This window comes from Zalophus californianus, chromosome 11, assembly GCF_009762305.2.
Source record: "Zalophus californianus isolate mZalCal1 chromosome 11, mZalCal1.pri.v2, whole genome shotgun sequence".
Classification (NCBI taxonomy): domain Eukaryota; kingdom Metazoa; phylum Chordata; class Mammalia; order Carnivora; family Otariidae; genus Zalophus; species Zalophus californianus.
The window spans coordinates 107973652-107997171 of record NC_045605.1 but is presented as its reverse complement, the minus strand read 5'-3'; the positions used below and the strand labels follow the sequence as shown (position 1 = coordinate 107997171).

Here is a 23520-nt window from a genome sequence, read left to right as displayed (position 1 = left end):
AGAAAAAATATACTAGATATGGAAAGGGTTAATGTGTGCAACAGGTAGCAATCACTTTACAATTAAAAAATCATCTTACCAGAACAAAAGTCACAGATTCCCTGGATCTCCTTACCACTACTACCTCCCTATCTTGTTAAAAAATGTGAACTTTTTCTGGCTGAATGAAAGGTTCTTCCTTTGAAAGACTGGATCCCAAGATCCAAGATCCCTCTAGTATTTATGTAACAATACATAACAATGTATTGTTGAGCTTACAATAAGCTCAACAATTCTACAAGCCTGACATGATAAAAATGAATCCCTGTATAGCTGGGAATAACCACCTGGGAAGAGAATTCTGCAGCATCCTCTTCTATGTCCCCAAAGAAAAGTTTAAGAAATGTCAAAACAAAAATAAACCCTAAGCATACAAAATTTCACTACTGACATACATAGTTTATTTCTGAAAGTTAAAGAACCATAGTTTATTTCTAAATGTTAAAGAACTATATTCTCAATACATGCTTTGGGAAACAAGAGGCAAATCTCTGGAATAAGTCTTGCCAGAACATATGCCTGCTGGATATACTTGCCAATGCACTCCACACCTTTCTAACAGTCACGTTTAAACAAAGTAGCCTTTTCTCAAAAAGAGTGGAGATCATCAGAGAATGATTACAGAATCACTGTTTTCCTCCAAACTCAGTCTAAAACACAGAGCCAAAGAAAACCACCATAAATTCCTTTAGTAATCTTCTAGGTCTCTCAGTTCACCAAATTTCACATGATACAGACAATTCTTTGGCTCTCCCCATACCTTACTCTAAAGACACAAATTCTAATTTCTCAAATGAATATACGGTGAGAATATTAATAAAGTTCTCTTTGACTAGGGGATGCAAAAATCAAATTCTTGAACTCCAAGAGGGAAACTTCGAGCGGAAAATAGGGCTTAAAGGAACAAATATTCATATGCACATATAAGCAAATTCCCTCCAAATCATTACTAAGTAAAAATTTCTTTCAACAAGATGTATCTCATACTTCCTTCCCAAAATACAAAATACAGAACTTCTGGCATTCTACCCTTTCTCAATCAATCCCCACCAACCCTCTAAACTTATCAGTGTTACTTGTGTTAAAAATAAAAATCCATAGGGACACCTGGGTGGCTCAGTTGCTTAAGCGTCTGCCTTCAGCTCAGGTCATGATCCCAGGGTCCTGGGATCGAGTCCCACATCGGGCTCCTTGCTTGGCAGAGAGCCTGCTTCTCCCTCTACCTGCTCTGCCTGCCGCTCCCCCTGCTTGTGCTTTCTCTCTCTGACAAAAAAATAAATAAAATCTTTAAAAAAAAAAATAAAAAAATAAAAAATAAAAAAATAAAAATCCATAGTTCTACTTCCCAGCTCAAAGCCACAAATCCTGACATACCATAATCTACAAAAATGATACAGAACTAACGTTCCTCAGTTTTGCCCCTAAAATTTACATTCTAATCTAACTTAATCAGATTTATTACAGTGTCAGTATTGCAAAATTAGTAATCCCGGTCATGATGTAATCCACAAAATCCTTTGATTTACAACAGTTTCCATAGAAGTTAAGGTTACATATAAGTCCATTTCCAAACAGGATGAATATTAAGGCTCTAATTGCTTGGCCTAAAAACCAAATGAGATATTAATACATAGTCTCTCCTCTGGTATACACAAAAGCCACCTGAAAAGTTTTAATCACAGTAGGTTCACAAATGGAAACAAAATAGTTATTGTGCTTCAAAATTGAGAAAAAAACAAAGGGAGAGAGAGAGAAATAAAATACTAACCAATCTCTGGCTGTAACGAATCCTTTCTTCTTCGGGTTCCATCTCTCACTCTTCTGTTGAAATTACTGTAAAGAAACCACTCCAGGGCTGCCTTCCTCTTCCTCCTTAGGAACCAGGTTGCAACACTAAAGAATAATGATATGAGCAGAGATGAGAACTCATCCCCAAACTCAAGCTTTCTTTTCACAGAAAGAAGTATTTAAGATATGTGTAAGTTAAAGGCTCTCTGACAAATCTGATTCCTCTTCATCAGTTTGGGACCCCTCTGCTCTGGGGCAAGTGTTTCCACGCCATGACCAACGTTAATCACATTACAACTGTCGGAGGCCTAGGGAAAAGGAGATGATGTTGGTTTCAGTTCCTTGTGGATGGGCCACACCACTGTTTCTTCCCCACAGGATTACAATAAGCAAGCCTCCCTTTGATGGCAGCAGTAGGGGGGAAAAAAAAAAAACGTGTTGGTGGGGGAGACTTGTATCTATAGAGAACTGACCAGGTGAAGCCAGCACTGAACAAATCCAGATCCCAACCAAATTAGCTCTCTCTCACTGATAATTAGAAACTAAAGGAAAAAAGAGCAGACCATATTAAAAAAGGACAAAAAAAATCAAGATATAGAAAGATTCCAAAAACAATTTCCCATACCCCTCCAGTAAAGCCGTACACCATCATTGCCTGCCTTCCTAGACTCCCTGGATCTTTCTCATTCCCAAACCAACACTCCACCCCAACACAAGATGTGTACAACTCTAAAACAAATTCAAGAGAGTTGCAAACCAGGGACAAAAATTCCATTAGATCTTTTTGAATAAAGTAATAAAATGAGCGAATCCATCTATAGAAATAAGTAAAATACATCTTTTCCAAAAATTACGACCGATTTGCGCGACGGTCGATCCATAATACCAAGAAAGGTTTTTCTTTTTTTTCTAAATATTCTCAAGGATAATGGCTTCCACAGGGAATGCAGAATTTTTTTTTTCCTTTTTGCAACTACATTACAGCCACGTTAATAGCATCCTTTCAAAACTGCTACAAGACCAAAGGACCCAATGACACAGTTTGCAAGAGCAGTTCGTGGCAGGGCCCTCCTAGAGGAAGCCCTTGTCCCAAGTCGGGAGGGAAAGAAACCGTGTTTGCACCCCCTGGGCGAGGACCGCCGGGGACTGAAAGCAGCCAGGGCCGGAGAAGAAAAATGGCAAATCTCGCCGGGCTCCCCGAAGGAAAGGTGATTCAATGGTTCACCCATCGGAAAAAGAAATAGAAACTTTACATTAAGACTTTAGATAACACGGTGAACCAAACTTCCAGGGGGGGGTGGGGGGGCTAGGAGGGGGAATCTCACCGGGGATTTTGCTCGTGAGTTCTTGTCCAAGTGAGAAGTAAAAGATTCCAAAAACTGAGAGGAAAAATTAAATCCCAAACGTCGTCTTCGTTTTTTTCCGTGGATCAACCCAGTATCCAGAGAGGGTCAGAGCGACCCGGAAAAGAGGAAACAGTTGCTGAATCAAACCTCCTCTTCAGGCTTGGGAGACCGGGAGTCAGAGGCGTCAAGAGAGGGGAGCGCGACCCCTCGGCGCCGAGCCCGGGGCGCCCCCGCCTCCCCCGGGCCAGCGGTCAGCAGCCCGAGCCCGAGCCCCGGGCCAGCCCCGGCCGCGGGGAGCGCCCTCTTCGCCGTGCCCTGGGCGAGCAGCCGCCCGGGCGCCTCCGGAGCCCAGGAGCGGCAGCCGATCAGCTGAGACCGGCCGGCCCGAGGCTCCCCGCGCCGCCCCGGCCCCCCGGAACGCGGGCCCCGGCCCCGGGGGGCGGAGAGGGCGGGAGCGGCGCGGCGCGCCGGGCTGGGGGCCCGGGCTCCCCTCGCGTCTCCCCCAGCCCGGGCTCCGCGCTGCGGGACGAGCCCCCGGCTACTCCCCAGTCGCAGAGGAGGGATTCCGGGGGATGGGCCCCCTGGCGTTGCCCCTCCTCCCGGAGCGCCCCCTGCCCAGGATAGACGGAGCGGCGACAGGCCCAGCCGCTGGGAAGGTGCTCTGCGAGCCGCAGCCGCCGCCGCCGCCGCCACTGCCGCCGGGGAGGGGTGTTGTTTCCCTCACACAGGAGGAGCCGCTGAAGCAGCCGCCGCCATTTTGAACCCGTCAGACTCTCACATACACACAGCTCCTCCGCGGCGCACTGCGCAGGCGCCGCCCCCCACCCCTCCTCCGGCTGTCCTCCACCCCCACCCCCTTCAGGCCTCCCTTCGTTTCTTACCGCTCTCCCGGGCGCACGTGAACGCGCACGCGTCACTCCCCTCTAACGCGGACACTCCGCGGCGCGCGCACGCGCGGATGCGTCGGCCTCGAATCGCCCGCGCCCGGCGACGCCGACGCGGCTCCCCGCCCCCCTTCGCGTCAGCCTGCCCGCCCTCCCGCCGGCCCACCGCCCCCGCTCCCCCAGGGCCTTCTTCCTGGGCTCGGGCCCGACCCGCTGCTCGCGCCTGCGCGCAGGCCAGGATCCTCCTCCGCGCGCCCTCCCCTCCCACACGCCCTCGCTGGAACACACACACTTCGCCTCTGTGACCCCGCCCCTCGCCGGCCAGCTGCTCCGGCGGCCCTCCCCCACCTCCCGCGGGAGGGTGGTGACCCCCCCAAGCCCCCACAAAGCACAATAACCCCCCCAAGCAGTAGGGAGAAGCGCCCCGTTCCCCTTCAACCGCCCTTTGCCCCAGTCGGCCCGTCACAGTCACACAACCTGAAGGCCGGGTGGCCTGGGCCAGAGCAGCCGTTGCCCGCCTCAAAGCGGGGTCTCCCGGGGTCAGGCCGCTGGGCTGGGCCGGTCCGACCTCGGCGCCCTGTTCGGGCCTGCCCAGGGCGAGTGGGCGCACGGAAGGGGCGCCTTCCCCCTGGCTGCCCTCCCCTCGCCCGCCGGCCGGTGGGCCGAGGGCGGCCTGCCCGCCATCCCCGGGCAGGCCCCAACGCCCCCGCCCCGGGGCCCGTTCGCCCACGACTCGGGGGGCTCCTCGGTGCAGCGGCTCGGCCCCGCCTCACCCACTCCTCGCCGCTCCGAAGGGGCAGGAAACGGGAGTAGCATGTCTGTCCTGGGCTCGGCTCCCCCTGGGGAGCTCCAGGAGCTTGACAAGGGCGTCCACAGGTACCAGGCGCGGGAGTGGTCTCCGCGACGGCCCGGGGCGGCGGCGGCCGGCGCTCCCACTGCGGGCCCGAGGCGCCCGGGGAGGTGGCCCTGCAAGCCCCCGCTCCTCGGCCACGCTCAGGTTTCCGCAGCGCGGGTGCCCCGGCGCCCCGGGTGGGACGTGACCCCCCCCCGGCGAGTCGGGGCGCCCCCCACTCCCAGGGCCGACCCCGCCGCCCCGGGCCGCGGCGGGCGCGGGAGGCCCGGCTGGGAAGATGTCTCCTCTCCGTGCGCGCAGCTTCGCGCGAGGGTCAGCGACGGGGCAGCGGCCGCCCGAGCCGTGCCGGCCCTGCCCACGAACGGGCTCCCGCGGCTCGACAGCTGCCCGACGGGCTAGCAGGCTGCGGACGTCGACAGAGCTCGGCCAGAGGTATCTGGGCAACGCCATGCGAGCCGCTCAACTGCGATCAGGGCATTTCCCCAGCCAATCTCGTGCTTTGGGGCCCGTTTAAATTATAAATCCCATAAAGGACCGTGGCTTGGGCGTTACGCATCCGGGTCTACACTCTTGGCTTCGCTACACTCTTGCTGAGAGGTGTCACACAGATCTTTTTCTCCCTGCCTTGGGTTCCTACTCTTTAACTTCTGATCCTGGGATTCAGGAATGCAGGAGAGGGGAAAGAACATGGAGTGAATCACATAACTTCTATAAACAACCTTCAACTCTTTTAGGAGACCAAGAAAGACTATTGAAGTAATGATAGCTTCTGTTTCTATCAAGGTTTGAGCTCTAGGGTAAAGGCACTATGTAAACCCAAGGTAGTATTATTTATTACCACAGGATGTTTTTCTACATGCACATGTTGGGAGTTTTAAAAACGTTCTCTACTTTGTTTCACAGCATCCTTGGCAGTGTTGTACTCATTTTAAAGGTAGACAGCTGAAGTATAGAAGGGTTAAACAGCTTGCCTAATTACTCAAACGGAGAGGAGTCCAGCGCTCTGCAATAGCAGACTGCAAGATCTCCCAACAACAAAAAAAGGTTCGTTAGTGCACTTGTGATGAGCCCCGGGTGATGTATGGAACTGAAGAATCACTGTGCTATACACCTGAAACTAAATTACAATATATGTTAACTGGAATTAAAATAAAAACTTTGAGGGGCGCCTGGGTGGCTCAGTCGTTGAGCGTCTGCCTTCGGCTCAGGTCATGATCCCGGGGTCCTGGGATCGAGTCCCGCATCGGGCTCCCTGCTCCGCGGGAAGCCTGCTTCTCCCTCTCCCACTCCCCCTGCTTGTGTTCCCTCTCTTGCTGTGTCTCTCTCTCTGTCAAATAAATAAATAAAGTCTTAAAAAAATAAAGTAAAAACTTTGAAAAAATCATTTGTTAATATGGTCTTACTCGCTTGCATTCCAGTCACTGGGAAATAGTCTGATACCAGTTTTGTTCAGACTTCTTAGATTCTCAGGAGCACTGATGTGAAGAAGATCTTCACCAAAACCCTATCAGGTCAAAAGCCTTTTTAAGTCTTTCAGACTACAGTAAAATATATTTTTAAAGCAGCAGTCTTTCACACCGGTGCTATGGTCCCAGAGGCAACTGGATGTCTGTAGGTATAGAAAAAGGCAGCAGCTTGTTTTAAGTAGAAGAGAAAGACTTTTGCCATTGTCAGATTAAGCAAGTGTTAGGCCTCACTGCTATTTGCAAAATAAATGGCTTTATTGACTTCCCACCTATCCTTATAACCCATGGGGTACTTGGGGGCAAAGAGAAGAAGAGGTTCTCAAGTAGTTCAACTTGGTCTTGCCCTTTTTCTTAAAGTCCCGAGCCCCTCAAGTAATTAACCCTCAACACTGAGTGAGTTGCTCACCTTCAGCAGACACCTCCTATAGATTTAACCCAGGTAGGAATGCTGGGAGGAAACCGAAGAAGTCTCTCAGAGCAATAATAGTCATACTTGCTTTGAACAGAACTGCAGGTAAAGGTTTGTCAGATTACAACCAGCTCTTTTCCAGTTGAAAGCCATTTGTTAGCTAGTCTGGGGCGGGGGAGGGGGGAATAGCGTTTAAACAGATATACATGATGGGTTTTCCACAGGCAATCTTTGTTAATATTTGAAAGCAGATGTGCAGGGTAAGATAAGAGATAGTGAGATGGCAGTGATGCCCCCCAAATCACAATTGGCAAGGATGTATTTTGAGCCTCACTGCTTTGCCCTAAAAGAGACATTTTTCCGGAATAAAGCTTGGGTGATTCCCCAAGAAGGGCTCGAGAACTATGAACTGTAGGGCTTCAATTGTAGCTGCAGGGAGATGCAGAGTGGTGGATGGGAAGAAGGAAAGAAAGGTGCCTTCTGGAAACATTGAGAAGAGGATCCCTGGCTGGAATAAGCTGGCACCTTAATAAGATATTAACAAATCTCTGCCTTCTCGAGCAAAGCTGAGACCCAACAAATGCTAAGAGTCAAAATCCAGATCACCCACTTCTTTGGGGACTTTAGTGGGTGGAAGGAGAACTACATAGTCTCGTCGACCAAGTTAAACTATTTCTAATTTCTCTGCACCCTTAAATGTTAAGGAGGAAATAGGGATGTCCCAAACAGTGGAAGTCTAAACCAAAATAGAGATGTTCATTTTGAAGATTCCCCTGTGTGGTGGCATAACCAGTGATTAAAAAGCTTTGACGTCAGAGACTAAAGGTCTACCCTTTACTCCTCAAAGCCTCCGTTTTTCATCTATGAGTGGGAAAATGCCCTAACTCTCAAATGAATAATGTTTTAAAGCTCAATGTCTGGCACATAGTAGCCTCCATTTATGAGCATTTACTATGTTTCCGACCTCTAGTTTTAAGGAAAGTTTTGAGTAAAGATACTTCAGTATTAGGGTAAACCGACATGGAGTGTAAGTAGTCACTCAGAGCTTCTCTTTCCCTTTCTAGCTCCTAGCCTTTCTTTTCTCCCCACCCCTGATGTCTCTGATCTCCATTTTCCTCTCTTCCTGGATTGTCTGCCTCTCTCTCATCATCACTTCCCTCCTGAAGTCTCTTTCTTTCCAACCTTCTCTCCATCACTCTGCCACTCCCCACCTGCTGTGTTCATCCTCTCTCCCAGCTCAGCCTATTGTCATCTATCCTCAGCAGAGCAGACCTTGCTTGCCCACTTCCCCTTACCCATCCATTTGGAGCACTTAATCACATACTCTCTAGTTTTGCTAATCACTTCCTGAACATCTCCCTCCACCTCCTTCCACTAGACTCTAAGGTCCTTCAAGGCAGGAGCCAGGCCACATTTGTATCCTTCAAAAAACCTTCCCAAATCAATATCAATGCGTCAACCTTGGGGGAGGTAAAAAACCAGGTGTTGGGTGATTGTGAGTTTTAAGGGGATAGAAAGCTTTCTTTTGAGTATGGATGTAAATCTGAATTGATCAGGAGGAAAAGTGGAAGCCAGAATGCCCTGAGGATTGTCGTATCATTGAACATGAATGGCGCATGAGATTCTTGTAAGTTTCATGGAGCATGGTTGATCCCTTCTGTAGGACTATGGGGACCACCGCCCCTCCCTGGCCCAATGCCTCCTTGCTGCCATTTTTTTCTGGGCATGTAGCCTGCCTTTGTGCAGACCTGCCTCTCCTGACTTGTGGGGTTGACTTCCGCTGTGAGGGAAGCTGCAGCAGCATCTGGGATCCACCTGCTCTTTTTAGCAGCCTTGCGTCACCTTGGGGCCAGGCCACCGTCACTTTCCACTTCTAAAAGGGAGGACTCCCTGCCTTTTCCAGGAGTGGGTCTTGAAAGATGCCAACCCTGTGCGCCACCACACTTGCGCTTGGTTGGGGGTTCTTTCTGGCACCCTGGGGGTTTTCATGTCTGTTTGCAACCTTATGCTTGCTCACTGGCTAAACTGCTGAGAGTTTGCGGTGCTGCAGCCACATCCCCAAGGGGCTAATTGCCTAGACACTTAGGCCTGTTCCTGGATCTGCCTAGTGGGTCTGATCTTTGCCCATCTTCTTCAAGAACATCCATTGCCTTTTGTCAGCTTCGGCTAAGTCTGGTCCTTCTTTGGCCGATTTGTGAGAGGTTTCTTACCAGATGTATGTTATTAGCCCAGGCCCTTAACCTATCAGGAACCCTGTTCTCTCTTTAATAAAACAGAGATAACGACTCCTGCCCTGTTTCCTGCTGGGATTATTGTGGAACCAAATGGACTAATGCACACGAAGACCCTATGGAGGCTAGAAGACAAGACATTTACACAGGATCAATGGTTCTCCTATTTTTTCTCACTTCTTTTTTTCCTACATGAAGGATTTGTTTTGCTACTGAGGACCCTGTGCCCAACACTAAATTAAGTGCTAAGATGGAAACAGGAGATTTGAAAAATTAGAAAGCTTGGCTTTTTACCCTTGAAGACTTCACGTCGTGGAGGACATACCCGTGAAGAGGTAACATGCTTAGAGAACAACCACCATTACAGTCAACCACCAGACGATCATGTAGACAACAGGAACTGGAGAGAGAATTCCACTTGGATGTGGGCCCCGGGGGAGAGGAAAAGTTGCACATTTTTGTTCATGTTCATTGCTAGATCCCCAGTGCCTCGAACAGTGCCAAGCATGGCTGGCACTCATCTGTCTGTGTTTCCTGACTCCATGAATGAAGTAGTGTGGTGATGGTTTTGAGAGACTGGAGGGCTTTGAGCCTTTGCGATAGGTTTGGTTATTGACAGAGTAAGAGAGGCACATAGGTCCTGGGGCAGACGGTTGATGGGACAGCAACTGTTGGAGGTGAACTGTTCTTGCGGCTTGTCACTTCAGCTGGAATAGAGCTGATGGAACCCAAAGCCCCTACCAGGTAGGTAAGGATGCAAATCTTAGGCCAAGTGCTTCACTCTCTTTACTCCAGTTTCTCTTGTGATCTAGTCTCTCTGCTCTGCTGATCTCTACCACCTCCAGTTTCTGGGTATTGTCTTCAGAATCCACATTGGAAGCACAGCTTTCAATGTGAGATTATGAGCTTAATATCCCCAACTTCTTTTTTCCAAAGCCTCTTTAATTATATTGTTCGTATATTGGACGTGTGTAATTTTAAAATGACGATCTTTTTCCCCAAAATGCTTGCTAAATATTTAAACTCTGAAATGTATCAGTTGTCTTTTTCTTTCTGGCGAAATCTATTTTCACACTCCCTGGGGGAACCACAAGAAAATATTGACTGCATTTAAGGTGAGATTTTCATGTTGTATTTTTTGCAATTATACTTGATTTGCCACCCAGTTTGGAGTTCATGTTTTGATTTTGTCACAATTACTAGTTCTGCTTCTACCATTGATCTAATTATCGTCTTGTTGGTAAACTTTCTATCCCTGTATAATTGCTTGGTTTGAGGAAACTGGGAGACACTATATGTCTATGCTTTAGCCTTTATTACTGAAACTGATTACAAGATTTACCAATATCCATGCTTTTAATAAACATGTTTATAATGGTGAAGCTTATGTTTTGCATAAATGTTAGTATTTTCCATAATATATTTAAGCATTTTCTGTTTCATTTCAGCATTTAGTACTCATTTACTATTTCCTTTTTTTTTTTAAGATTTTTCATTTATTTATTTGAGAAAGGGAGAGAGAGCATGCTCGAGAGAGAAGATGAGCAGGAGGGGCAGAGGGAGAGGGAGAAGCAGACTCCCCGCCGAGCAGGGAGCCCAAGGCAGGGCTGGATCCCAGGATTGGGATCGTGTCCTGAGCCAAAGGCAGATGCTTAACCGACTGAGCCACCCAGGCGCCCCATTTACTATTTCCTGTATTTCATGCATTTTTATAGTCAACCAATTCAGAAAAGTGGGCAAATTGAATTCTCAAATCCAGCTTGCTGGAAGATAAATATAGAATCTGCAATGTCTTTCTTTTCTGAATCCACATTATTCCTCTTGAAGGGACCATATTTCTTTCTATATGCATTTAAGTCGCTCCTTAATACACAGGCATGTAATTTGGCTGCTATTGATAGGAGAACGATGTCCTTAATTTCCGATACCGTCTCTTCATTGTCTAGTGCACTTCTGATGAACTGGCCACCCACTGTCTCACATTTGATTGGATCTCCGAAAGACTATCAGTTTCATCAACCATGAAATACATGCCAGTTTTTAACTCCCTGCTGGGTCCTCAAGATCTTAAAGTCTAAAACTTGGACCTCGCCCTCAAGGAGCTTACTGTTTAAAAAGGAAAAAAGTCAAAACCCTCAACCTGCCTAGGCAGACAACAGCATGGCAGGGCTGGGAGAGGGAGAAGTGGGGGTGCTTCTAGATGCGTCAGGAGCGGCAGCAATACTTTTGTCTCTTTTCTAGGACTTCCTGGTACCCTCACTTGGTGCTGCACTACTCCCTTATAGTCTGTTAGGTCCTCATCTATGAGGGGACATTAGCATTGAATCACAGAGTCTTAGAGCTGGCATGGAGCTTGGAGGTCATTTAATCCAACCCACTCATTTTAAAACTGGCCATCTGAGACCCAACGATGTTAAACAGCTTGGGCCAAGGTCACGCAGCTAGTTTAGTAATGAAATTGGAACTATAAACCATGTCTTCTGATAGCTGCTTTTTTCTGCTGCTACTCAAATTGATGGCAGTTTTAACCATTGGATCTAGCATCATTCATTTGTTCCTTCCAGCACCAGCCTGAGAAAGAGCACCAGCCTGTATAAGACTCGGTACTTGGTACTGGGGTTGACTGCAACATGGGTGTGCACAAGACCCATGTTGTGTGTGTATAGGGGGGAGGTCAGGTGACCATATAAATTAGCCTCTAAACTGAGACCCTTTGAAGCAGAAAGGGTCTAAATTATAACTAGATGTACATCAAGTATAAACTAGGACGAGTGCCATGGTGGACATCGGGTCTGTGCAGGATATATACACGGTCTGTACGGGATACTGTGAGGGCACAAAGATGGGAGGGGCCAATTCTACTGTGGGGGAAGGGTGTCCAGTCAGGGAAGTCTTCTTGGAGGAGGTGATGCTTGAAAGTTACTAGGGCTTTGATGTTAACCAAGAAGACAATGGGGGAAGGGCATTTCCTACCTCTGGCATACTCTGGACATAGCAGGACAGCCAACAAAAGCTGAGCCTGCAGAGGTGGGGGAATTCTATCCTAGAGGACCTCTCCCACCATATTCAGCAAGCAGATGGGGGCGCAGTGACCCCCAGTCTCCCTTGGATCCCAGCAGGTATTTGGTCATCCAGGCAGCAAATATTTACTGAGGATCCACTAGGTAGCAGGCACTGCTGTAGGCCCTGAGAATACCGTGGACACGACAGGCAGGTGGCCGGTGTGTGGTCCGGCAGGGACCCTGGAGATGCACTGACTGTATTCCCAATCCAGCTGCATCGCGCAGTGAATATGTCACTTTGCTCAAGCCACAGAGCTCTTTGGGGTTCGGTTTCCTCATCTGTAAAATGGGGACGAGTCCCTCCTCGTAAGGTGGCCGTTACCGGATCTAAATGGGTTAACAGTCCCCATGCTAGAACAGCACCTGGACCAGAGGAAGCGCTCTACGAGTTTGTGAAATAAAACCGAGCTCACAGTTAGCTGGCAGAACCACAGCAAATTAATTATCAGGAAAATTCTATAAGAAAATAGGAAGATGGGCGCCTGGGTGGCTCGGATGGCTGAGCATCTGCCTTCGGCTCAGGTCATGATCCCAGGGTCCTGGGATCGAGTCCCGCATCGGGCTCCCTGCTCCTTGGGAGCCTGCTTCTCCCTCTGCTTCTCTCTCTCTCTCTCTCTCTATCCCCCCCCCGTCTCTCATGAATAAATAAATAAAAAATCTTTTAAAAAAAGGAAGAAAGAAAATAGGAAGAAAAAAAAGAAAATAGGAAAACTTCTCCAAGGAAGTGACCTTGGAATTGAGATTGTATAACAGAAAGGAACATTCCAGAGAAAGGGAAGTGCTTAAGCAAAGGCTCTCAGTGAGAGCAGGCGTTCATGTAGACAAAAGGCAGCAAACCAGAGGGGCCGGGGTGGAGACTGGTATGAGATGGAATCAGAGTGGTGAGGCTGGGTCATACCGAGCTTGCCACAAGCTGGAAGTACACTCTCAGGGCAGGGGCAGCCCAGGGTGGTCATGAACGCAAGGAGATGACACGGTCAAGTTTATATTTCAGAAAGAACTCTCCTGCAAAAGCAGAAGGCTGGAGAGAAAATTCAGGTGTTCCGTGGATCACTTTGAGAGAATCTGAGGCCATGGCCTCCGGCAGTAAATCTGGTATGGAGAGGAGAGGACGAGGGGTAGAGGACAACTTCCACAGGCTCTGGTCACACACGGGAGAGAGTGGCAAGTGAGGCGGGGGGAGGGGTCACCAGGGTGCTGCCGCCTCAGCTGCATTTGCTGTGCGCCCCGCCCCCCGCCCAAGTGGGGAATCGAGAAGAAGCGGGGCCAGGCCAAGAGGATGGGATGAGACCGAGGCTCCGCCAGGGCTGGAATGGAGAACAGTCTGCACCCAGACCATGGGAGGCACAACATGGCCCACAGAGAGTGGAGGAGACCAGAACTGCAGGGACAGGCCTCAGCTAGTGTCCAGCCCTTTGAAGGTGCTCGGTTATTGCTTGAAGAGTGAACCAATGTAGGCAGTGTCCAGCCAAGAAAGAGGAGCCCGTGAAAATGGCTGAGAAGGAAAGACCAGAGGGGTAGGACCCAAAGAAGAAAAGCAGCATGGAGAAGAGTGTCAAGCTGGAGGGAGGGGTAAGATGCAGCTGGAGGACCACCCCCGGGGCGGGGGAGGGGGGGACCATTATGACATCACCTTTGACAACAGTGTCAGTGCGTGGGAGGGGCGGGGTCAGAATGCCCCGGGCTGAGAGCGGACGGGAAGAAAAGATGGCAAGTGTGCCCCTTTCCCTCATGGAACGCGGGCTCTGAAGACAGGAGCAGAGGGCAGACAGGATGGGGCGGGGGTTGTGATGGGAAAGAAACGAGCTTCACTTGGGGATGGAGGAGGCAGGGTGGTAGGCTTTGGCGCTCCAATCCCTTTCTCTCTGACGGAAGCCGTGTCTTACTGCTCTGAACTTCTTTGGAGGGAGAAGGGGGTGGATTAGGGAAGCCTACCTTCTGTGACCCCCGGGCATGCCAGAGGTCAGTGAGGAAGGAGAGCTTGGAGAGCCCAAAGCAGACCACAATGGCTCCAGCTGACCAATAAACAGGGGTTTCTGCCTCCCTCAGGCTCAGCTCTGCTTCTCTCCCACCATTGCCCTTGGACTTTCTGCAAGGCCTGGCCCTCAGCCCTTAGCTCGTCCTTCCCTCCAAGTCCTCATTTATTCTCCTAACTTCGAACATCATCTAGGTGGGGGCGACTCCCACTGCTATTGCAGCCCTGACCTTCCCATATAACCTGGCCAGTAACTTCACTGTTGGAGCTTCCCCTGGACTCTCCCGTGGGGAACGAGGTCTCCTGCATGCTCCTCCCCTCCAAACTGGCTCAGGCTATGCTCCCTCCTCCCTGGGCCCTCCTCTGCCCCCATACATGTGCGCCAGGCCTTCCCTGCTGCCCCATGTGGATTCCCAAAGCGCTGGAAACCACCCACCCCGTTTGGCATTTGCTGCATGATCTTTTGGGTTTTGGAAATCTCTAGTGAGTATCTCGTTCTCCCTCCTGGGGATAAGCCCCCTGAAGACTGGGGCTTCCGTGTGATGGTTTCCTCCACTGCATCTGGAATCAGCCCTTGAAAACAGCCATTTCCTCATTAACGCTCGTGAAGGTAATGAATGTGAGAGGAGGCCACTGGGTAGGGGCCGAGGGCACAGGAACCAACTCGAGGGCTTGCCAGGAAAGAGGTGGACTTTGTGAAGTAACTGTCAGAGGAGGACATCGCGGGCCCCAAGTATTGGCATGCGAGTGAAGGCTCAAACGGGATGAAATGATGGAAGAGGCCATTGAGTGATTTTGTCAGGAAGGGCCCAGCCAGCGGGTGTTGGCGACGGGAGAGGAAGAAGTTGCTGGCGAGTTTAGCCTGGGATGGGAAGCAGGCTGGTTGCCGGCAGCCGTGAGAGGCTCTAGAAAGGACGGGTATCCTGTACTCGAGGCAAGAGATAGGGCATCTGTGGCACCAGGGCTGGGCACCCCAATCTGTCAGCAGTTGCTAGAAGCTGGTAATGGGGAAGGTTGATGGCCACAGACTAGACTGAGGCAGTGACAGAGGAAGTAGAGTGGGAAGAGTGGAAAGGAGGCAGAGAAAGACCCGTGTTTGGCAGAGGGCATGGAATGAGGAGGGTGGAGGTGACTCATATAGGCTGAGCTTCGCCCTGTGAGTGGGAGTAAAAGCCTGAAGAGAGGCTGATGAATGCTGCAATTCTTGGTGGTCCTCATCCAACTCCATTCAGAAGGGTTGAAGAGGAAGGGTTGGAGAGGCCTCACGGGTGGCCTTAAGGGAGAGTAGTGGTGTCTTCCTTCCATGAAGTTGAAGGGGCCAGCCCTCCTCACCTCATCCAATGCATTATGGAGGGGGGTTGTGACTTAGGTTTGACCCAGCAGAACCCTCTCTTTCAGGATGTTGATCCTGAGCCAGGCGAAGCTCCTGGCTTCCCACCAACCCAAATGTGGTCCATCAGCCCCCCCAGTCAGTTCTGAGAGCCAGCTCCCCCTGCAGAGGGGCATACTTAATTCCCCTCTGCTTTGGTTAGCTGGGGTCCCTTTCTGTTGCTTGCAACCAAGAACTCTGACTAAATCTGAGAGTTCAATCCTGCGGACTAGAGGTTGAGGATGCTGTCAGATTCCTGTGCAGATGTGTAGTCCAAGGAGGAATTCAGAAGAACGGCAGGTTGGTTCAGCATTTGGTTTCCTACGTGCCAGATGTTTTAGGCCAGGTACAGAGGATAGAAGGACAAATGGACGGGCTCTGGTCTTTTTTTTTTTTTTTAAAGATTTTATTTATTTATTTGAGAGAGAGAGAGAATGAGAGATACAGAGCACTAGAAGGAGGAGGGTCCGAGGGAGAAGCAGACCCCCCGCCGAGCGGGGGAGCCCGATGCGGGACTCGATTCCGGGACTCCAGGACCATGACCCGAGCCGAAGGCAGTCGCCCAACCAACTGAGGCCACCCAGGCGCCCATGGACTCTGGTCTTAATGTAAAGCAGGTGAGTGTGTTTTCGGTTGAGTTCACCCAGAAGCAAAACTCAAAGCAAGGGTTCAAGTGCAAGTAGTTGATGTGGGAAGTCCTAGGGAGCGCTGATAGGGAAGTGGGGGCATGAGACAAGGAAGAGAAGAAGGCCAACAGAGGTGTATCATCAAGCAAGCCACTACAGTGAGTTACAGGAGCTCAGCCTGGCTAGGGCTTTGGGAGACCGTAGAAGATGCCTCACAGTTTCATTTACCCACCAACTGCCATCTGTCATTGGTGGACGTTGGCCTCCAGAGGCTATGAGCTCCCCAGCACTTTTCACCAAGTTCTGGCAGAGACATAGAATGTGTGCTGCTGAGGAGCCGCGGGCGGGCCACCCCATCCAGGGCTGTGGAATGCAGTGGAGGGAGGGTTCTATGGGTTCTCTGAGCGAGCTGGGACACCGACGGGATGGTGGGCATCAGAGGAGAGCAGTCAGTTCCAGAGAGAAAATGTCCTCAGACTTGAGTGACATTCTCCACTAAGGCTCTCTAGGCAGGACGGGTTTTGAACTTGAACTTGCAGATGTGGTAAAGGAAGTCCAGCTGGAAAGAGAACCTGTTGTGCCAAGGTCCCACCCCAGGAGGAGGCAGTCTGAGCAGAGGCAGCCTGCTTGGCTTAGAGGTGGGAGGCAGGAGGCAGGAGGGGGGAGCGCCCCCGCCAAGGCAGCAGCATCTCACCAGCCTCCCTGGCCTTCACTGGCTGCCAGAGATGCCCTTTAAACCTTAATTGGGTTGCCTGGCTGGTTCCATCGGTAGAGCATGCAACTTTTGATCTCAGGGTTGTGAGTTCAAGCCCCACATCGGGTGTAGAGATTACTTAAATAAATACATTAAAAAAAAAATAAATACAGATGAGGTTGTGTTCCTGCTCTATTAACACACAGAAGGCTGCCTGTGTTCTGTGACAAGTGTGAATGAAGTTCTCAGAGGGCTGCCGGCTGCTCGGGAGGCTGCAGAGGGGCCTCTCCCAGGAAAGTGAACTTGACGGGCAGGCCTGGGTGGAGTGCAGGAACACAGTGAGGAAGAACTTTCCCTGGGCATCATCCGACGGGGGCATGGCAAGGTTTGAGAGGGACAGGCACTGCTGCAGGCCACGGGATGAGACACGTCCACCTGACACGTGGAGGAGCCCAAGATGGGAGTCACTGTGTCAGGTGCTGGAGAGCCCTAGGTTTGCAAAGGGTGAGGAAGACACACAGCCCTTTCTCTCGAACAGAAGCACAGTCCAGTGGAGGAGATGAAAAAGGCTACAGTAAATGATGGAGGGAGGTGACAGCTGCTGGGGCAGGGCGTGGCAGCCGCCTGGGAGTGGAGGAGGCCGTGGGAAACAGAGTAGTGTGGTCTGATCCTGCCTTGGAAAGGCAAGCCCTGCCTCCCGCACCCTCACCCCCACACACTCCTCCTTCCTGCCTGCCGGCTCTATCCGCCCAGCTCCCCGCCCCCGGGCACCTGCCTCCCCCATGCCCAGCAGTCCCTGCCTGCCCGGCACTCCTGCCCCTTCCTCTGTCCTTGCAAGGCTCAGCAGGTTCCAGTTAACACAACCGTGCTACAGCGCTAGAATTATCACCCAGAGAATACCCCATGTCCCTTGTCCTCTTTGACCTATGTTTGCATAAGGACACTGAGTTTCATGCAGCCATGTGCTCTCAGGGGCCCAGACGGGGCCTGGGGCCTCGTAGTCTTGTGACAGGTCTGAGGACAGCAATCCCCTCGGACGAAGCCCTGAGCCGTCACAGCTTAGCTGTGCCAGGGGTGACGCCATGGCTCTTTGGGTCCTGAGGTGATGTGCCAGATAAAGAGCTCCTCACAGGGTGCCCTTCTGGGAGCGCACAACTCAAGCTTTACTTCGTCTCGAGATTCCCTAAGGTGGGCACGACGTGTGTTAAATCGAAATTCTGCTCACTTCTGAGAGAGGCCCCAGCCAGAGCCTAAAGTTGCCTTTTCTTTCTTTCATTTTTCTTTTTAAAGATTTTGTCTTTAAGCAATCGCTACACGCAGTGTGAGGCTCAAACTCAGGACGCACCCCAAGATCAAGAGTCGCGCGCTTCCACCGACTGAGCCAGCCAGGCGCCCCTAAGGGGCCTTTTCCGTATCCCCCTCAGCAGTTGTGCCCAGGTGGCCAGGGGTTGGCAGGGGCTGCAGTCAAGGGCAAGCAGCAGAGCGTGGCCCCACTGCAGGAGGGCTAGTCCGCGCTCACAGGTGCAGTGATCCCCAGGCTCCCTCGCGTCCCAGCAGGCTCCCCTGGGAGCTCGTACTGGGGCGGGAGCTGCCCTCTCCAGGGCAATTTCCAAAGGAGGGCTAGTCAGGGCAGCTTTGTGGGACTGGGGCAGAGCCTCCTCTAAAAAGTGGGTACATGGCTGTGGGGCCAGGGTCTCTTCCCAAAGGGAGATTTGTCCTGAGTCTTGCCCACAGCTCTGAGTGACGTGATGTCCTAGGCGTCAGGCGTGTACTTGGTGGGAGCTGACAGAGCAGCTTCAGGGGAAGGGAACCAGGGTGGGGCACGAGTTGGCGTTGGGTCTTTGCTCCTTAGGGGAAGAGTCTCCGTCCTGGCCCTGACTAGTTTTCAACCCGAACTTATGCTGGGGCATCCTCCATCCCACCTGTGGTTCTTGCCCTGCCCTGCTCTACCCTCAGCCCAGAGGCAAAAATTCTCCAGGTCCCCCTGCCTGGCTCAGCCCGAGAATTCTTCCCTTTGCCTCCACCACGACACTCCATTCCAGGGCCCAGCCCCATGCGTAGTGACCACAGACCACTGCCCTGTGAGGCTGGACCGGGTACAACTTGGGCCAGAGGCTCAGAGAGGCTCCAGCCAGGTGAATGGGGGAGCTTGGGGGCCCCTGCCGACCAGTGGACAGCTGTGCCTTGTGCCCCAACGGCCTCAGCCTCCCTGACACAGGTCCTGCAATCTCCGCCCCTCCCCGGCAGGCTTTTAATACATGCCATAATCCCTTCTGCTGACGAGGCCGGCAGAGGGCTGGGAAGAGGGGCCAGCGAGCTTGGAGAGGCCCTGGGAGCTGTTCGGCCCACAGCCCAAACACCTTAGGAGGGGCTGTCCTGGCCGTCCCAGCCAGGGGTCCCTAGGGGCAGGCGGTCAGCCCAGGGGCGGGGTCATGCCCTGGGGCTCCGAATTGAGTTGGTCTGGAAGAGAGTACTTAGATCTGGATAATTGACTAGCTGATGTCCTGGCTTCCCCAGACTCCTGGGGTCTGGGAACTTGGGCTTGGGCGGATGCGTCTGAGAGTGAAAACGTGTGAGCAAGCCCATCAGGGGCTGTTTACATTTCTATTGTCAGAGGCCAGCGTCTGTTTGCTTAAACCTCAGGAGGTCCTCCCCTGGCTCTTTTGGGTCTTGGCTTCAGCTCAGAACTTGAATTTCACAAGTCAGCGTGAATTGCAACCCATTTATCTGTCTTGCCCGGAGGTGGGGCAGTTTAGGCTTAGATAGCCCACGTGCATTTAGTGAACATTAAAGGCCTCTGAGGGAGGCCCCAGGGCATGTCACTAAGCCTCTGGGACTTGCCCTCAGCCTTTTTGTCATCTAGACACCAGTCAAGGTACACAAGGAAACCAGCTCCGACAGTTAGGGTCTTTAGAGGCTCTCAGCTGAAAGATCATGTGGTCCTACCCAGCGTGGATAATAGGATGTCTGATCAACACAAGAGTTCTCCTGGTGTCTACTTGGATTAATTTTTTAAATAATATTTTTTAAAAGACTTTATTTATTTATTTGAGAGAGAGAGGAGTGAGCAGGGAGAGAAGCAGAGGGAGAGGAGAAGCAGACTCCCTACTAGAGCAAGGAACCTGACGTGGGGCTGGATCCCACGACCCTGAGATCATGACCTGAACTGAAGTCAGACGCTTAACCAACTGAGCCACTCAGGCATTCCCTTAAAGAATGTTTTTATTTTAGAAGTTTTAGATTTTTTTATATACATATACATATATATATATATATAAAGTATTAGTATGGAGTTTATATGTATCCCTGTGCCCAGGTTTCCCTATTACTAGCATCTCATATTAGCCTGGTACATTTGTTACAAGTAGTGAACCATTGTTTCTTTTGTTTTGTTTTAGTATTTTTTTTTAGTAGGCTCCATGCCCAGCATGGTCTTGAACTCATGACCTTGAGATCGAGAATTGTATGCTCTGCTTACTGAGCCAACCAGACACCCCTAGTAATAAACCAATTGATACATTATTAGCTAAAGTCCGTACCTTATGTGGATTTCCTCATTTTTTACCTAATGTCCTTTTCTGTCCCAGGATCCCATCCAGGACATTGACACTACATTTGGTAGTCACGTCTCCTAGGCTCCTCTCGGTTGTGATAGTTTCTTAGATTTCATGTGTTTTTGATGACCTTGACAGTTTGAGGAGGACCTGCCAGGTAGTCTGTAGAACGTCCCTCAGTTGGGGTTTGTCTGATGTTTTTCTCCTAATTAAATAGGGGCTCAGTTGGTGGAGCATGTGACTCTTGATCTTGGGGATAGAGATTACTTAAGAAAATATTTTTTTTACAGGTCTGTGATTCATCAGTCTTATATAATTCTCAGTGCTCATCATATCACATGCCCTCCTTTAAGTCCATCACCCAGTTACCTGATCTCTTCACCCCCCTAAAAATAAACTTTTTAAAAATAAAATAAAAAATAAATTGGGGCCATGGGTTTTTTGGGAGGAAGATCACAGAGGTGAAGTGCTTTAATTAATTCCTAATATAAAAACTAAATTATTTCCAAAATTGTTCATTTTTTTCTCCCCTCCCTCTGCCCCTGCCTTCTTTCCTGCCTTCGCCTTTTCTTTTTCTTCTGTGGTGCACCTGCTTTGCCTGCCCCAAACACTTCCTCCATCTCTCTGTTGGGTGGTGGAGGACTAGACCCATCCAACAGAGCTAAGGAGTTGAGGGGCCGGGTGCTCAGTGGGCTGGGGGCTGTGGGTGGGGGAACCTGGAGGGTCTCTGGGAGCAGGAGGGGGGGCCAGTGAGGTGTAGCGATTGAGACATGGATTTCCTGGGCTCAAATCTCAGGGAGTCTTGTATTTTCTGCATCTATGTTAAGAGCACCCACCTTGTTAGGGTTGTTTGGAGTATTAATTGAGCTGGTAGAGAAGAGACCCACCAAAGGGGGTGCTTGGGGTGAGTCATAAAAAGTCCTGCTTGACTGGGGTGGTGGGAAGTGAGGAGCAACACTCCCCTCTGTCCACTCCCCCCGCAAAGGCCCTTCAGCAGCCCCCTCAAGGTCTGATAATCAATGTATCTAAACCAAAAATGTCAGGGAGCAAGCCAGAGTTTTTCCTTCTCTAAAACCTTTCTTCTCTAGTTTACTGATTCCTGGACTCCCTTTAACAATCCCGAATAAAAGCTGCACTAGCCCTTCGATAGAGTTCATGTAGAGGACAGCCAGTCACTCCAGTCGGATTTAGGGGCAGAAGACCTGAACCCTGTCCCCATCAGCCCTGTGTGATCTTGGGTGGGTCCCCAACCTTTCTCTTTACCTGAGCACCGGGTGTGCTTGGAGGCGGCACAGGGCCACTGAGTGGTTAACACACACTACTGATCAGCCGGGCTACTATTTAAATAGAACTTGTTTTTTGTTTTGTTTCATTTGGTGCCCAAACCCCAGGTGAGAACCAGCACTTGTTTTTGAATAAAGCTTTCTTATTTTCATTTCTTGCGAAATAAGTGGTCCAAAGTAAAACTAGAAACAACGCAGAAAATGTGCAGCAGCAGATAGTTTTTTTAAAACTTGTTAGAATATTCACTAGAGGAAATAACATGCAGCCACTAAGAATGATATGCACCTAAATGCACATGATATCCTGGATGGGATCTTGGAACAGAAAGGAGACATTTGTGAAAAAGCTGGTGAAACCTGAGTAAGGTCCAGAGTTTACGCACTGTGTTAATGTTAGTTTCTTAGTTTTGATAAATGCGTGTTATCATTAGGGGAAGCCAGGTGAAGGGTTTATGGGGACCCTGATGTACTATTTTGTAATTCTTATTTAAATCTAAGATTGTTCCAGAATAATAAGAATGTGTAGACTAAAATGGGTTTGTTTTTGTTTTTGTTTTAGACTAAAATTTTGGGGAAAAAAACCCCAGATCAGATTTGTACGACGGTATGATTACAACTATGCAAAGTGTTTTTCATAGAAAAAAAGAGGGAAAAGAAAACATGGAAATTATCAACAGTTGTTTTGGTTGACCATGATGCAGAGTAATTTGAATCCTGTTTTCCAATTTTTCCTTGATTAAGGGATCTCAACCACTCAAAGCTCTTCAGAGGCTGTGGACCTCGGAAGGGGCTGGTTAATTTCTGCAGAAAAGGCCTTATGAAAGGCTGTCTGATCACTCTGTCAGTATGAAGGCAGGGGAAGAGGTCCCCATGGGCAGGTGACAGCCACTGAGCACTGCCCTGGGCAGTCCACCCCCACCCACTGCCTGGACATGCACACATCAGGCCGTGTTCGAACCCTAGACCTGTCACTTGCTAGCTTGTGACCTTGGACAAGTTTCCTAACCTCTCTACCCCTCAGTTTCCCCATCTGTAAGATGGACCTGCTGACAACTGTACCTACCTTGTACGGTGGTTATGAGAACTTAATGAGTCTGGCAGGTAGTGAGCCCTATATACTTGTTAAAGATAAAAAATATTGCCCATGTCACCAGAATGAATTTAAACATTCCTCTTTGTCTCCCTCCAGATTCAAAGTCTTAAGTGTGGGAGAGATAGCAAGAGGAGTCGATATTGGTGGTGTCCTAGCTGCCAGGTTAAGGACAGAGTGAGGGTCCAGTGGGTGGTCCAGCTTCCACAGAAGAAGGGGTGCTGCCTCCCGGTAAGGCTGCACAGAAAATCAAGAAACCAGGGGGGCGGTTCAGGGACTGGCTGTGAGGTGCTCAGGAAAGAATTGCCTAGTGCATGAATGAATAGACAAACAAAACAAACAAATGCAACAGCTACAAGAAACAGAAAAGTTAGTTAGGGAGGTGACCCCAGGAAGCAGGAGGAGGGAGTGGGGGCAGTGAGACTGGAAAGAGAAGCTCTTCATGGTGTGTCCTGCAGGTCGCCCACTGGGACCATGGGGCATTTTGATCTGCCCCTCCACCCTTTGGTCAGGGGGGGTCCCTGGGCTGGGGTAGGGGCAGGGATAAAGGTGGGGTGAATGGGAAGTTGCACGCCATGAATCTAGGCACCCAACCAGTGACAACAGCCTAAAGCACTCTTTATTGGGGGCGGGGGGGGGGAAGAGCTGGGGTGGGGAAGTGAAAAGAGTTGGAGAGCCTGGGGTGTCTGAAGTTGGGGGACTGGCCAGCAGGGAGCCCTGCGGGATGTCTCCGGTACTGTGGAGGCAGCCCTTTGTCACAGGATAAAGCACCTGCACCTGGAGGGTGCACTGGGAGAAGAGAGTCAGCGATTCTGCTCACCTTTCCCAGCACCCTCCGGCTCCCATCACAG

At 50.4% G+C, this 23520-nt stretch overlaps 1 protein-coding gene and 1 long non-coding RNA gene across 3 annotated transcripts in view; one reads left to right on the top strand and one right to left on the bottom strand.

Annotated features, from left to right (window-relative positions):
- The window catches only part of KDM2A (lysine demethylase 2A), a 111007-nt gene extending 106935 nt beyond the window's left edge, over window positions 1–4072 (bottom strand). The window contains exons 1-2 of one of the 2 annotated variants that reach the window (XM_027578513.2): window positions 4055–4072; window positions 1808–1932 (exon numbers count right to left, since the gene is read on the bottom strand). In XM_027578513.2, the coding sequence (XP_027434314.1) occupies window positions 1808–1849 (42 nt within the window). In that variant the 5' untranslated portion in view covers window positions 1850–1932; window positions 4055–4072. The other variant, XM_027578512.2, reaches the window with a different exon arrangement.
- Window positions 4073–14536: 10464 nt separating this feature from the next.
- LOC113915377 lies at window positions 14537–22270 on the top strand. The gene is made up of 3 exons (XR_003517636.2): window positions 14537–14663; window positions 15846–16039; window positions 22139–22270. It is a non-coding gene; the product is annotated as an uncharacterized LOC113915377 (long non-coding RNA).
- Window positions 22271–23520: the final 1250 nt, after the last annotated feature.